The sequence below is a fragment of the Atta cephalotes genome (assembly GCF_000143395.1).
Source record: "Atta cephalotes unplaced genomic scaffold scaffold00030, whole genome shotgun sequence".
NCBI classification, from domain to species: domain Eukaryota; kingdom Metazoa; phylum Arthropoda; class Insecta; order Hymenoptera; family Formicidae; genus Atta; species Atta cephalotes.
Window position 1 is genome coordinate 721,901 of NW_012130094.1, and position 15,259 is coordinate 737,159.

The 15,259-nt window shown below is 28.5% G+C and overlaps 2 protein-coding genes across 2 annotated transcripts in view; one reads left to right on the plus strand and one right to left on the minus strand.

The window, feature by feature from the left end:
- Nucleotides 1–8,407, minus strand: part of LOC105620843 — a 9,993-nt gene extending 1,586 nt beyond the window's left edge. The window contains exons 1-3 of the mRNA XM_012202320.1: nucleotides 8,265–8,407; nucleotides 7,085–7,295; nucleotides 1,949–2,403 (exon numbers count right to left, since the gene is read on the minus strand). Coding sequence (XP_012057710.1) covers nucleotides 1,949–2,403; nucleotides 7,085–7,295; nucleotides 8,265–8,407 — 809 coding nt within the window. The remainder of the gene's footprint in view (nucleotides 1–1,948; nucleotides 2,404–7,084; nucleotides 7,296–8,264) is intronic.
- Nucleotides 1–15,259, plus strand: part of LOC105620845 (UPF0769 protein C21orf59 homolog) — a 42,021-nt gene that overhangs the window by 12,801 nt on the left and 13,961 nt on the right. The window lies entirely within an intron of this gene.

A 15,259-nucleotide genomic window follows, 5' to 3' on the forward strand; every position in this document is an offset into this window, starting at 1 on the left:
ATATATTTGAATTTATTTTGTTCAATTCATATTTGTAAGCAAAGATACGAATTAAAATTAAATATTTATAGATAAGTTTATTGGGGTCAATTACTTCTATCGTAAAAGCCTGTGTCGTTTCTCTAGACTCGGTTTCTTATAGACTCGTATAGGGTATTTCCATAGCAACCATTGATCCTGCGACTGGGCACACCCCAATATTTAGTCTTTTTCTCTGTCATTGATATACTCTAATATCTTAATCTCTTTTTGTCATTAGCGTATTCCCTTTTTAATGATGATTCAATAAAATTTCAATTTTTTAGCTTAGAAAAATTCAATAATAATAAATGGAATTATGCTTCAATAACTACGAATAATATCACATAAATGTCATAAATTAAGTACATTTTATGTGGTAATTGTATAATAATATAATATAATAATTTTATCTTAGGCATAAAATATGTTAAAATTAATAGTATTATCGATTATTGGTTATTTATATAACGATGTTATGAATCCTTTTCAAAGGATGCTGGAATGATGGGAAAAGAATGAGATAAAAGTATTTTCTCTATTCAATCATTCAACAAAGCTCCAGTGCCACCTATCGACGGCAATTTAATTCTCGAGATTTTCTTATTGAATCTCTTTTCTGTGCATTTAAGGCACTCTTAAAAAATGCAGTGTGAACGAATTCAATAGTTACTCTATTGAACTCTATTATGTCGCTGTCGTTAACAAATGTCTTTTTAAAAAATTAATGTTCAAAATCTTAACAATTTATATGAAATTTGCGTTCTTTGTACAGTAAATATATAATTAATTACAATAAAAATTAACATATTTTTTCATATAATCACATTTTTTAATGCTTATTTTATTTATTTGTTAAATGATATTCCAATATATATTGTACTATTTGTCTTGTAACTAACGAAATAAAATTTTAATAGAATAAATTTATAAATGAAAAGAACGATTTTGTTGAAGCGTGATGAGCAACGCTGCAAAGTTTGACCTTATAGTAACTAGCTTGAATCTCCAACATAATTATTTTGCCAACCAACAAAATTATTTTCAGATCTAGCTAAATTTTTAAATATATCAGCAAAATTATTTTCGAGTATGGTTTGGAAAATTTGTCATTGTACGATTTTGATATTAACAGGGTTGAGTAAGTTAATGTTTTTTTTAATTAAATAAAGTTAAAGTTAATGGCTTCACAAAATTAATCAAATTAAAAGTTGAAGAAATAAAAAATTAACTTAACGTAAGTTAAGTCAATATTGAATTAACTTAAATTAAAAAAGAAGTTAATTTTGAAAAAAATTATTTTTTAGATCATAATGTCCTAATTTTTCTTAAAATGAGATTAAATAACTACGATATAGATTATTAAGTAAATTAAATTTTTTTATTCATATGTGATATAAGTATATAACACATAACGATATAACTATATAAGTTATATAACTTTAAGAAAACAGTCAGCACGTAGAGAAGATACAAGATCAGTGATTACTTTTTAATAAGTCTTAAACCATAAGAAATTGACCAATTCCAATCGAACGCGAGAAGAATATTAGACTGTAATTGATCAATTTCTTACGACTTAAAACACTTATTGTAGATCTGGACTAAGGCTTATGGTGTAAAACATAAACTGCATAAACTAATCAGAGGGTTGTATTAAGAAATTATTTAAGATGATCTTAAAATATGAACAGATTACGAATACACGCTCTTAGTTTTATTATTTTTCTAAGATATTTAAAAGAAATAAAAAAACTTAAAAAAAAAGTTAAAAAGTTAACGTTTAAAAATAATTTAGTTAAGTTAAAATTTACATACATTTAAAATTAACTAAGTTAAGTTAAGTTAAAAGTTATTAACTTTTAATTTTTTTTTAACTTTTAATTAATTAAGTTACTATTCAACCCTGGATATTAATATTCGTTATTACCTGATGACATTGCCATTCTTCATTACGGCGAAACAGCTTGCGACAATACTGCTGTTTTTTTCATCCCAGATTTTAACAGGCTCATCCAATCTGATACCAGGTAGGCTACCGTTTGCTCTGTTCAAGGCCATCCCACGGGAGCATTTGGCTGATATCACACTGTCGTCTTGCATTAGATACACGTTCACGTCGGTAGTATTAATGCTCGGACAGTATCGGTCGCAATTGAAAGCATTCTTGATTTTTGTGCATCTAGAATGTTGACAGCTGAAGAAGCCATTCAGTTTCATGTTATCCTTCTCGCTATCGATAACAATGCCATCGGCCTTGTGATGACAAAGCATCAGTTCACTCATGTTTGAACAATGTCCGAGGCTGCAGTTGAACACCCCCGTCAACATACTGCACTCGCTGCCGTTGTTGCAATTATATTTTTTCATGTTCTCCATGTTTACCTATCAATCATTTTTTGTTTTGAATTATTCATTCTTATTTATGATTATATATATATATATATAATATTCTAAAATTAGTGGAATTTAATGGAATTCTATTCTAAAATTAGTGGAATTTAATGGAATTCTAATCTTAATCTCTCGCAATTTTTTCAATTATAATTAGAATTATACATATCGATTGTGATTTCTAAAATCTTTTGGATAATTTTGCAATTAAATTTTAATTTTATTTATTTTATTTATATGCTAAAATTTATCTGAAAGTATTCAAACATAATTTTTACTTAATTAACGCAATGATAAAATACAAGTTTTTTATTTTTTTTATCACCCTTTAATTTTATTTTTTTCTTGTTATGGAAGAGTTAAATAATATTCTTGATTTCAAAATGTTTATACTCGTAAATTCTATTATAAAATTATTATCCCTTTATAGAATTTAATAGAATGTTTAAAAAATGTTTAAATGCCTTTATTTAATTAGAACAATTAATTCATTAAGAAAATTACTTTACGATTTATGGAAATTGTCTGGCATCATTGTCAATGCTATAAAAATCTACATTATGTATGTTTTAATTACACTCTATATTGCGTTTTCACATCAATGTCATTAATTAAATCCCATTACTTTCAGAAAGTTTCAAACCTGCTGGCAAAGCATTAGCGGTCGGCATACCGTACGATGCCGTGCACCAAAATATTCATATTAATAGGGCACTCCCTTGGGGATAACTCCGTATTCTCCCAACTCGTGACTTTTATTTTAAAGACTGACTTTTATTTTAGGTTTATGAATACCGAGTATTTTTAGCTGTCTTTTAATAATTTAAAATCTTTCGATTGTTGTAAATATCAACTTTTCTCTAACTGTCAAACGACACAAAAATTATAATATGCATTTTAATTGCATTTAAGTTTCGAATAATAATTTATTCGACAAATTTATGTCACACATAATAAATTAAAGCTATTTAATTAAAATATTACCGTAACGCAATTCATAAAAAAAAAATTTGTATTTATATAACACTGTTTTATTGTCAAAAAACTGTTTTATTGTACAAAATTTTTCTGTTAGATTATGTAATAATCGTCCGCTCTTTAAATAAGCTCTTTAATCCACAACCATTGTTGATAAAATGAATTAATTGGCTGATCCATAACCATTGTTGATAAAATGAATTAAATGGCTGAATTGTAACAACGTATCATTATTATGATAGTAAAAGTTTATGTCATGTTGTTTACATCTCCGCCCTTATACAATATCTATTTTTATTAGCATTATATACTTCTGTAATATATCTGCTAAATAATTATCATAACGATAAAAAGGCATGAAACTAATATTACTCGCAAATTGTGACAGAAAAATGTTTTTCTGTAAAAATTTCTCTGATGGATGATGTTATAATGCTGCGCATATCGCACGCAATGAATTTTTTAATAATATTTTTTCTTCGTGAATATTGCAAAAGGTTTTCCCTCTCAACGAACTGAAAACGTCTCAACTGTAATCGATATCACTCGGTTGATGGATCGTTATACAGAAGAGATAATAAGATGAGATGGAAATTGGAGGCAGAAACGAAGTGCAATTATCATATTTTCTATAAAAATAAAAAAATTTTTAGTAAATGAATTATGAATAAAATTATCTTATTTAATCAGATCATATTTTGTAAATATCTTTAAGATTGTAGACAACGTTTATTTCGAGTCCAATAAAGATTGCAAAGTTTATTAACTGCTACATATTTTTTCAACAAATATTAATTAATTGTACTACGTATTTTTTTTCTCCAATAATTTTGAATTCAAGTGATCGATATAATTTCAACATTATACTTTTACGATAAATTACAATCAACATTATCAAAAATAAAAGGAGGTTATCAAGGATTAAAGAAGGAGACTAAAGAATTGATCTCTAAGTATCTATAAAGTGAACTTCGAGCTTGAATACCAAAGCCATGAATTCAAGGAATTATTATTAATGATGAAGATAAAATTTCAAGTAACACAACAAGTATCTTGTTACATTTTATTATTTGGATGAAATCTTCCGCAACATCTTTATCGCATCGACGTTTGGCGGCATGGAAAAGAAATTGGAGTCTACGCAGCTTCTGTAAAAATGTAATATTCCCACGAGATAGAAGCCTACATTCATAAGCATCCGATCGTGTGAGAACTTATGATCACGCTTGGTTGGGAATATACCATGAAATAAAGTGATCGAAATCCGAAGGGTAAACGTACGTCCCCATCATTTTAGAAGAATTTTCATACTATGTCAAGTGGAAAAAGCTTTGGGGGAAAGATTGGCAAGTAAGCGACGAAGCATACGAGAAAAGCTTGTTATTGTCTTCCCTATGAAAGCTTTGCTGAAGATTTCCGAGTTGATTGAGTAATTATACGAGATTGCAATTGTTCTACTAACAAGATAGCATTGAATGAAACTATGAAATTTTAATATTAGATCTTATACCGTAAATATTCCCAACTTGCGGAGATTATGCTGAGCTTATTAATAGTATTCTCTTTTAGTTCTTTGTTAGAATTTTAACTGAAGTTTCATATCTTTTTTTTAAGAGAGATAAAGAAAGAGAGAGAGAGAGAGAGAGAGAGAGACCAATCAAATTAATTTAAATAAATTAATTTAAATAATTTAAATAATTTAAATAAATTAATCACGATTAAAATTAAATAAACAATTTAAATAAACAAATTGGAAAATTCTTTCTTTCTTTCCTATTTCTCATTAATTTCTTAATTCCTTCAAAAAGAACAAATTAAGCAAGATCTTGTATAAATCTCTATATATGTGTTTTTGTTATAATATTTTAAATATAATTTATATAAGTAATTTAGAAACATAAAGTATTATTTTACAAAAATATTATTTTCTGTAATATGAAAATATTATTATTTTCTGTAATTTATTCTTTACAAGACGAGAGACACCACTAAAATGTTTAATGTAAGAGTTAAATGTATTTTTTTTATGTTGTCATTTCTATATTTGTTCTTATCTATATATTAATACTTGTTTTTTCGAATTTAATACTAAAATTAATCACTTAACCGCTACCGATATCTATATATTCTCGCAAATAAAAATTTTCGCCTTATTTTTATAATGCTAATAAACCGTATTCACTGCTTTTTACTGCTTGTATATTGTATACGTCTTATTCAATTTATTTCATATTTTCTAATTTCTTTGAAGAATTTCATTTTAAAGGTATCCCACCATTAAAGATTGGAAATTCTGCCTTTTTTCAAGAACTCTTGGAAAAGATTGGCAGAATTTTCACTCTTTAGAATGAGATTTCATTCCAAAGAATTTAAAGAATACGAAAGAATTCTCGAAACTTTATATGTTCTTTTCGATTATTACTTTTTTATTTTAAAAACATCTTACAATTATAATTATAATAAGTTTGGCTCTTGAAAATTAGTGCTGTACTATGTGCGCGATAAATTTCAATATTATTAAATTGTATCTTTCGTATTTAATTAATAATTTTGTATATATATATATTTCAGCTAACATTTAGCCATCTTCAGTACATACAGATGAATCCGTAGTAAACAATAAGATGTATAAAACTACAGCATCTACATGTTTCGCATTTAATATCCACAATGTTTCCATGTGAAATAGTCAATAAATTATTTATTGGAGAGAAGACGCATTGTAATTGGAAACATGGAAACATTGCGGATATTAAATGGTAAAAACGTATATAATTTTATCATATATAATTTATTTATTAAAAACATATATAAATTTATATATATAATTTATATCTTATTGCTTATCACGGATTCATCTGTATGTACTGAAGATGGCTAAAAAATTAGCTTAAACATGTATACAAATTATTAATTATATACGAGAAATACAATTTAATAATATTGAAATTTATCACTCACATACAGCGCTAATTTCCAAGAACCAAACTTATTATAATTATATTTTTTATATCAGGGAATTAAGATTATCATTCGTTTGAATCTTACAATTAATTTTTCGAAAATTTATTTTTTCGATTACTAAGTCATATGAGATCTGTCACTTTGAATTTGAATTTCTGATATCAAATTTCAATTTAGCGAACTCAAAAATACCTAGTAATAAATTTTTAGATTTGTCTATTTTTAAATATTGACATTATCATGCCAGCGGATGGGAAATTACTATATTAGTATCAGTCCTGATGAAAGGAACAGCAAGATTCACGAAGTTGGCATTAGCAATGGATTATGATATGACGATAACTCGCAAACCTTCTGGTATCTTTGAAGAAAATATGAAAACTTCAGAAGAATCAACTATTATAATAATTCTGCAATGTGTTTGAGGCGAGAAATATAATAAATTATAATAAATTTTACTAAGAATATGCTATAAAATTTGAAAAATAGACTCATTCGTTTTCTAAAAATTAAAGTCAAATTATCAATAGTTTAAAAATTTCATAATTTTATCCATAATTTATATATAATACTTATTACAGCTGTTATATATCTGTGAACAATATAATTTATCGAGAGTTTTCCATGTAGTTCATGTTTAAGTAACATTTAAACTATAACAATATTAGATTTTCAAGCACAAAGCAAAAAGAGACTATTGTAATGCATAATATTGTTACGTTCTACGCACCTGAGGGCACGCGATTGTATTGAACTTGGTGCAATTTTCGAAAATCACGTCAGTGCCATTACGTCTCACGGTTGCATGAAACTGGGGACAAAAGCCGCTCGATTTCGTCAAACACCATTCGCCGCAACTAGCCCAGCCGCAATTATTCACCATCGAGGCATTAACAGTTTGGCACATCACCGGTTCCGGCTCAATGCCAATGTGGAAAGCTCTGAAATTACGTTGGCCTCGTTAACGCACTTCTCAGATTACCCCAGAAATAAACAGCGAATATCTCTCTTCAGTTTTGTCTCGAATAATATTTCTGAATAGCGTCAGTAATTTCTCCTTAATGATGCTATGACACGTTATATAACACAGTCTTCTGCGAGAAGATTTTAAGGAAGAATAAATGCTTTGAATAGAGAGAAACTAATATCTATATATCTAACAATTAAATATAACATTCTCTTACTTCAAAAGTAACACAACTAAAAAAATTAAGTTTTTCAGAGAAAGGAAACATATTTTTTAATTTAATAGAAAAATTATCGACAAATCAAATAATATCGAAAAAGAATATATTTTTAACATGATTAAATGTTTTTGTCATTTTCGTTTCATAATTCTTAAAAAATTCATTCTTTTTAAATGTAAATAGAAATTTTGATTCTTTTTTTAAATCAATTTTTTTAATTATGACAATTTTGACGACTTTTTATAAAGTTAGGCTATTTTCCTGTTAAGATATGCAAACGTTGTTTTATCCCTTATTATTCAATAAATAATAAAGATAGAACTCGTATCGACTACGTCTTCAAATGGAAAGCAATCTTAGTTCACTGTTGATGATTGATACACTGAGAAAAAATATAGTCACTTTTAATAAATATTTAGTTGAATACTGCCAACACTAAATATTTATTAAATATAAATATATATTTATTTGGTACGAAAACTATTAATTTAATTTAACAATTTTTTTATTGCATATATTTATTTACTGTAAGTAAATGATTAGTTGGCAATATTGAATTCAATATTCATTAAAATTGACTATATTTTTTCCTCAGTATTATAAGATAATGTTTATTTAATTTATTTATGACGATCACTTGAAAGTGTGTCACTTTTGAAGAATAAGGAAGTGATATGCCGGAAATTAGTTTTTAATTCCAGATTTAATAAATTGTTTTTTTACCTATACGACGGCGCGTAGATTGCTACGCTGAGATAAACCAAAGCTACGCAACTGATGACGAAAGTGAACTGGAAGAAGCAAATGCTACCGCAAATTCTACGGTCTTGTTCCGGTATCAGGCGACGTTTCTGTTTCCGACCCATCGCGTAATATTTTTCAATCCCAACACCTATATATTTTTTAAATCTTCTGTTGAATTTTCCAGTTTAAATCTCACATATTTTAATTCCACGCCGATTAAAAATGTAATATATATTTATGGACAAACGCATGATCCTGAATACTGAATTCCAGCACAAACTTGTTGAAAATTTCATTCGCTTTGACTTTTATTCTCTTATCGATGTTACGGCTTGAAAATTAATACTGTACGAGTTTGATAATTCATTTTCACGTCAAATAGTGCATATTATATTTACTTCCTTTCGAAATATGTGACACAAAAAATAGCGACTTTATGTCGATATTTCCTATTAGAGCGAACGGCTCCGTAAAAGTTTAATCGCCACTCACAAAAAAACAAATCAAGAGACTCGCTTCGCGCTAAGAATAGATGATTCGCAACAATTCCATTTTCACTCTTTTGTGATATCCGTTAAAATGCACACGTGCGCAGAAATATTTCATTGCAAATTATCTTTGTTTCAGTCATACTATTTTCGTTTGAAAAGTAGAAGTTTGCAAAGTCGGTCGACAAATGCGTGTATGTAGATGAGTGTGTCACGACTTCCATCGATTAGACGATTTCGCTATAGCTACCATTCTCTTATGGGCACGACACGCGTCGTGACGCACGTCGTGTCATTTCGTCAAAAAATACGGATGATCTTGACTCTCGAATCTTTTATTTTCTCGAGCGATGAAAATTGGTGAACGAAAAAGTGTCCGTCAAAATTAATCGGCTTATTTCGATTCCTATGAGTAGCTCGTAATTTCTTCTTCCTTTCTTTTCTTTTCTTACTTTCTTCTTGGAAGTTAATTAGTTTCGATTAACATTAACAATTTAATAGTAAAGAAGATTCGTGGTAAGCTTCAAGCGTGTCTCACGCGAGTGATTCATTAGACATGTGAGTCACAATTGATTCCGCTGAATCGTCGAAGGTTGTCCCATTTCTTGATCAAAATTTAATCTGTGTGATCGGACGTTCGACGAATCGCATAATGTGTAATACAAAGAAGTCTCCTCCCGTGTTTGCGCGATCCTTTCTCTACCGTTCTTTTGCCAGAAGCATTCGACCTGTCCGATGCACTTAGGACAATTACCACGTGTTAACTTCATTAGCCGCGTAGTTGCGAATGGATGCTAGAATAGTATAGAATTAGACACTAGTAATCTCATTACCACGACACTACTAAGCGAACATTTAAATAACTGTTCAAAAAATGCATTATTGATCTGGATTTCTGTGTCACATTAGAAATGACGTTGTTAAAATTTGTTCCTGTCGTCCTTCGTAACTTTGCAGGCATATAATTTAAAAGGCCGTTTTACATTGATAAATTTTAAATCAATCTTTTTGTCACGCAAAAGTTTCTTCCACAGAACATTTTTTTATCATTGGATATTTAAAAGACAATGTCAATATGTTATTATTGAAACAGAAATAGGAAATAGTACGCTCTTGCGTTTTTTATAGATTTAGAATCGATGTTGATGTTAGAGACTTTTTTCTGAGAGACACTCACGGTGAAATTTCTAATGATTGTTCCAATGGTTGCAAGTAACCTTGAAATAAGCGATTATCTTGCCTATAATACCTTTGGGATTTTCAGCCTTGAAACATTAGTGCCATAAATGTGTTATCTGCTTCTGTTGATCGTCTCTTAATTGCATGCATAATTTCATTATGTTTCATTTCCGTTTTCTATAAAATTTATAATAAATTTTTTACCCTTTTCTTTATTTAAACTAATATATAACACAGCGAGAGAACACAGCGACGATTAGACTCTTCGTATTATAGATTATGTACCATCAATCTGAATTCTCTTCAAAAAAAAATTACAACAGAATTTTTTACATTCTCGATATTCATCGTCTGACTAAAGCGAGATTTACTACTCGTTCGAATCTCCGATAAAATCGAAGCCGCTTTACTTTTAAGCTGATTGCGTGTCTCAACTTTTCATGAGCATCAAGTACTCTTTTAGATAAATTTTTTTGTTTGATCGTTGAATTTAAAGCACAGCTAATGTAAATAACTGTGCTTTCTTCAAGAAGAAAATAATTACAGAAGTTCGACGATGTATATTTTGCGAATTCTGAAATCCTCATAATATAACAATGGTATTCGTTATAATAGCATGTCTTCGTTTTCTAAAAAAGTTTTCTAAAAAATTTCTTGCATTTCAACGTTTCGTTTTCAACGATATCAATTTTTCGTATCATATATACATAATTAAAAGAGCCGCAACTTCTTTACATTTTTCTTGCGATTCACTATCGATGCAATCACTTTCATCGTCTTTATTGTTCCAATTTCATATTTCACTTTAAAATTGCACTTTATTATTAATTATATTTACACAAGTGACATTTGATTACGAAGAAATTGCGTTATTTAATCACGAGAATTAATTTCGCACATATACGCGATCGACATGCGTCCTTCGTTAAATCATTAATGTTGGACAATGATCTCACGATCATTTTCGTCCGCAATTTGCAAAATTATTATTATATCGACACAATCTTTTCATCTCGAAGAAGAGATTCTCAAACACGCGAACACGCGAGAGATAGCCATGCAACCGACTAACTCCGACGACTGTTTGAAAACAAGTCTACCAGTCTAACCGTGCGACTTCCTCCTCGCGAGTTCTCTTGCACGGAGCTTGCGCCGTGGTATATCACATTTTTATGGGAGTGGAGTTTTCTTTTATCCATGAAATGCCAGAGTGAAACGACCCTCAGTTCATAAACTTATCTTATCCTTGATTGTGAGGATGAATCATAAAATTTCTGAAATGTCGAGATATTACTATCTAAATGTCACAAAAACAGAGATCGATAATCTCTTTTTCGGATTTATAAATTGTTGCTGTTTATTTTTTATATTAAATATTGAAGAATAATTTATTTTTGTCAACAATTATTTTTAAAGTAATTTTGTGTATTTTTAGATGCACAGATTTGTGTATAACATTTGGCATTTATAACTTACTTTTTTAAAGTTATATAAGTTGCTCATTTTAAAATCAGAAAAAATAATGTATATTTTTTATTTTTTTTATTTTTTTATTTTATTAATTCGATGAATTAATAATTATAATATAATTTTAATTATTTATTTGATACTTGCGCATTAAAATAATGTCGATTCCAGTGTTCATTTATCAAATCAAAAATTCATTACCTTTACTTTATAATCGCAATTATATGGAGAACTTAACAAATAAAATATGTAAGCAATTTTGCATTACAAAATGTAAAAATTATTCTTTCATCGTATACATTATAAATTATAAGTAGAAATGTTTCGTGAAACGTGTAGTCAGTTGATATCTATTTTATCGATTTAGATTCATCCCCTCGATATCAGAAGGGCGGAATGTTAGTTGCGCTGGATTAACATTTCTACGACCTTCGAAGCAAAAGGTCAAATGTCTTCGTTTAATGCTATGTAATCTTCGCATAATATATGTGAAGATAGATTTTTTTATGTAATAGCTGCAGTTGAAGTTCGATAGATGCAATGCATCTGAATTTTATTGTCCATCAGTGATAGATAAAAAAATTATAGATCATAAATTTTCGTTTTCTAAGCTTCAGTTTTCTAAAAATATCAAGAAAATAATGGGACAGCTATGAATTGTTAAATATAAAACTTATTTTTTAAATTTATTGAATTTATTTTACATAAATTATTTTTATTAATTCATTTATCTAAAATAAAAATTTACTCAAGGTATTTAAAGAAATGTGTCGGAAAATGTATGAAACTGGGAAAAATAATATATCGGGAATTAACAGAAAACGTCTTTTTATATATTTTAAACGAACTCGTACAATCTCTTATATACAATAGTCCGTTTATATCGCAGAGCGAGTATGTAATTTATATATATATATATATATACTGTATATACACCGTTTATATATTATGTACAATTTATGATTTATGTAAGAAGCGGTAAACGAGTTGAAAACTTTCGAGTAGAGAGAAAGGAAGCGTCTCGAAGAGTGTTTTCTCATTTATATTATAAACTTTTATATATATATATGTAAAGAGGCGAGAAAAAGAGAAAAAGAAATCATATAGCATGATAAATATCCGGCTATAGTAAGTGCGAATATTATTAAATAGCCAAGTAACATTACGAGGGCATACAACATGTGAAGATAACTATCGAATAATGTTCGTTTGTTAAAGACAAATAGCATTGCCGATTTTTCGATCGAGCATGATAGCTAAATCGTGTGGAAATAGAATTCGCATTACATCGTTTATTCGTGTATCATTAGATTACTCATTGTCAGTTAAAATTGCTTAAAGTTATTTACTCTACATCACCCTTGCGTATAAATTATTTGAATTTATATTAAAATTTGTTCACCTATCTAAAGAGGAATCTCAAGTGAATATTTGTATTTTGCATTTTTTCTTGAGTAATGCACTTTCTAATTACCTATCCAAGGAGATTAAATATATTGTTTTTTATGAAATACTTTTATAATTTCTTCTTTCATATTGTGCTAAATTTATATTTCATATTGTACTAAACATTATTATCAATATTTAATTCTTATAATTTTTATGTAAAATAAAATTAGATTAGAAAATCATCTATGATAATCGAATAAATTATGACTATTGGAAGATTAAGTAAATTCTAAAGATTTTATAGTTCATTTACAATACAAAATCAGATTTATTATAAATTTTTTACGGTTTTTCTAATTTAATTTAGGTGGAATTTAGGGGGGAGTAGTAGCGTTTCAGACTGATAGTGTTGAAAATCCAAAAGTTATCAGCGCACAATCACAAAACAAATGTTGCGCATTAAAATTTATTTAATCGAAAATATATTGTATTATTCGAAACATCTAACTGACCGTGATGATGACGTTCTCTGTCGTATTGATTTGAAAATCACATTTCCTATAACTTAACAAAAGTCATCGCCTTGAGATCCCTAATCTCTAATATATATAAATATCTTCTCTCGCGATCGATGCTCTAAGTATGCTGCCTACGACGATTACGACCGGCTAGTCGAGCTAGAGAATTTAATTGGCACTAGAACCGATACGTGATGCGAAAATTGTGCCTATATTGTATGCGAATTACACCGCTCCTAGATTGTCCGCGTAGAGCTTTCTTGGTGTTACGCTTGAAAGCTTTTAATATCACATAAGAGTTTTAATTCTAACCGAAGATGAAAATTTCGCGATGGCTTAATGGCGAACTAGATGCGATTTTGCTTAAGAAAGCGTACGCAAATTTCAATTTGCGCCGTGGTTTCATCGAACGAGCGCACCTTGAGCAAATGTTCTCGCGATAAAGAATGCAAGAGAAATTAAGAATTTCTCCATTTATAATTCGATGCTCTAATGGTGTTTCAAATTACTTATCCGATTTCTAATTTTGATTATTCTTAAATACCGTATTACTGTAAATTACTGTAACTAAAATTTAGCATTATCATTTAAAATTCATTTAATTTATCTGGTAAAAATAGCAGCGAGAGAGAATCGAGTCGGACGAAATCGTGTAGTTAATCACGAGATAAATTCGACGGACATTCGTGATCGGAGATGATCGAGCGATCGATCGTAATGGAAACTATACTAGCAAGCTTCAAGTGGGGAATGAGTGCCGAAACATAGGGTCCATGAGAAGTTGCTATCTCATGAGAGTTCTTCCATTTTGGACACCTAAAGTAAGGCCGAGTAAGGATTCACAACCATACTAGATGTAGAGGGTTACGATATGGTTTCCATATGCTTCGAAACAAACGTTATTTTAACTAGTTTTGTCAAGTATGATACTAATTTCTTCAAGTAATTAAAAAACGCAAAGCTCAATCATCAATGAATAAAAATTATTTTAAGTAATATAAATAATTATATTAATTAATATTAAAATAGCTTTTCTAATTTTTTCGTTTACCATAATTCATTTCGAATATTTAAATTATATTTAATACATATTCGAAAATGTTTTATACATTTCCTTTTCAAGTAACTACAATGGAAGTAACTCAATCATCGACTGACAAAATGAGAAATATAAACTAATTAATATATTGCAATTACATACAGCATATGTCTTCGTTCATTTTAATCTGTTCCAAATATTCAAATTATTTAATATATTTCTAAAAATCGTTTTATACTTTTTCTGTTTTATTTTAGTGGTATCCTCGATTAAAGTTAACTAATAAATTATTATCTGTATTAATTTATTTGCAAAACTTAGCAATTATGTTTGACCAAATACTATGATTGAGCGAGCATTCAATAGTAAACTATGTCGTTTCGTAGCTTACGGAATATAGTTCGCATATCCCTGCAAAAAATTCAACTTAAAAGTATATCATTATATCTATGCCTATAAACTATGCGCACAATGCGTACCAGCGTTCACGTGCGTTTTATGCGTTTTAATATATTCATATATTTATATAATATATTTTCTCTTTGTCTATAGAATCCATGACGTGACTTGCGTCCGCGTACAAAATTCGTAACAACTCTTATATCGATTTCGAATAGAATTATGATCGGTAATATTCACAGGCTTAACTTACAGGCTAATCTTAACCTAAGTTACTTGGTGCGGAAGCGGATTTTGAAAGCAAACCGCGTCACTTGCTTCACTTATTTTTTTTCATAAAAAACTTTCACATTTTCCACTCAATATATCACCTTTGTACTCTTTTCAATATCTGCAATAATAATACTCATGGATCGCTTTTCCGATAAAATTTCTTTAAAAATATTTAATCCTATTTTAATTAATTTTAAAATTATTTTTAATTAAAATTTTAAA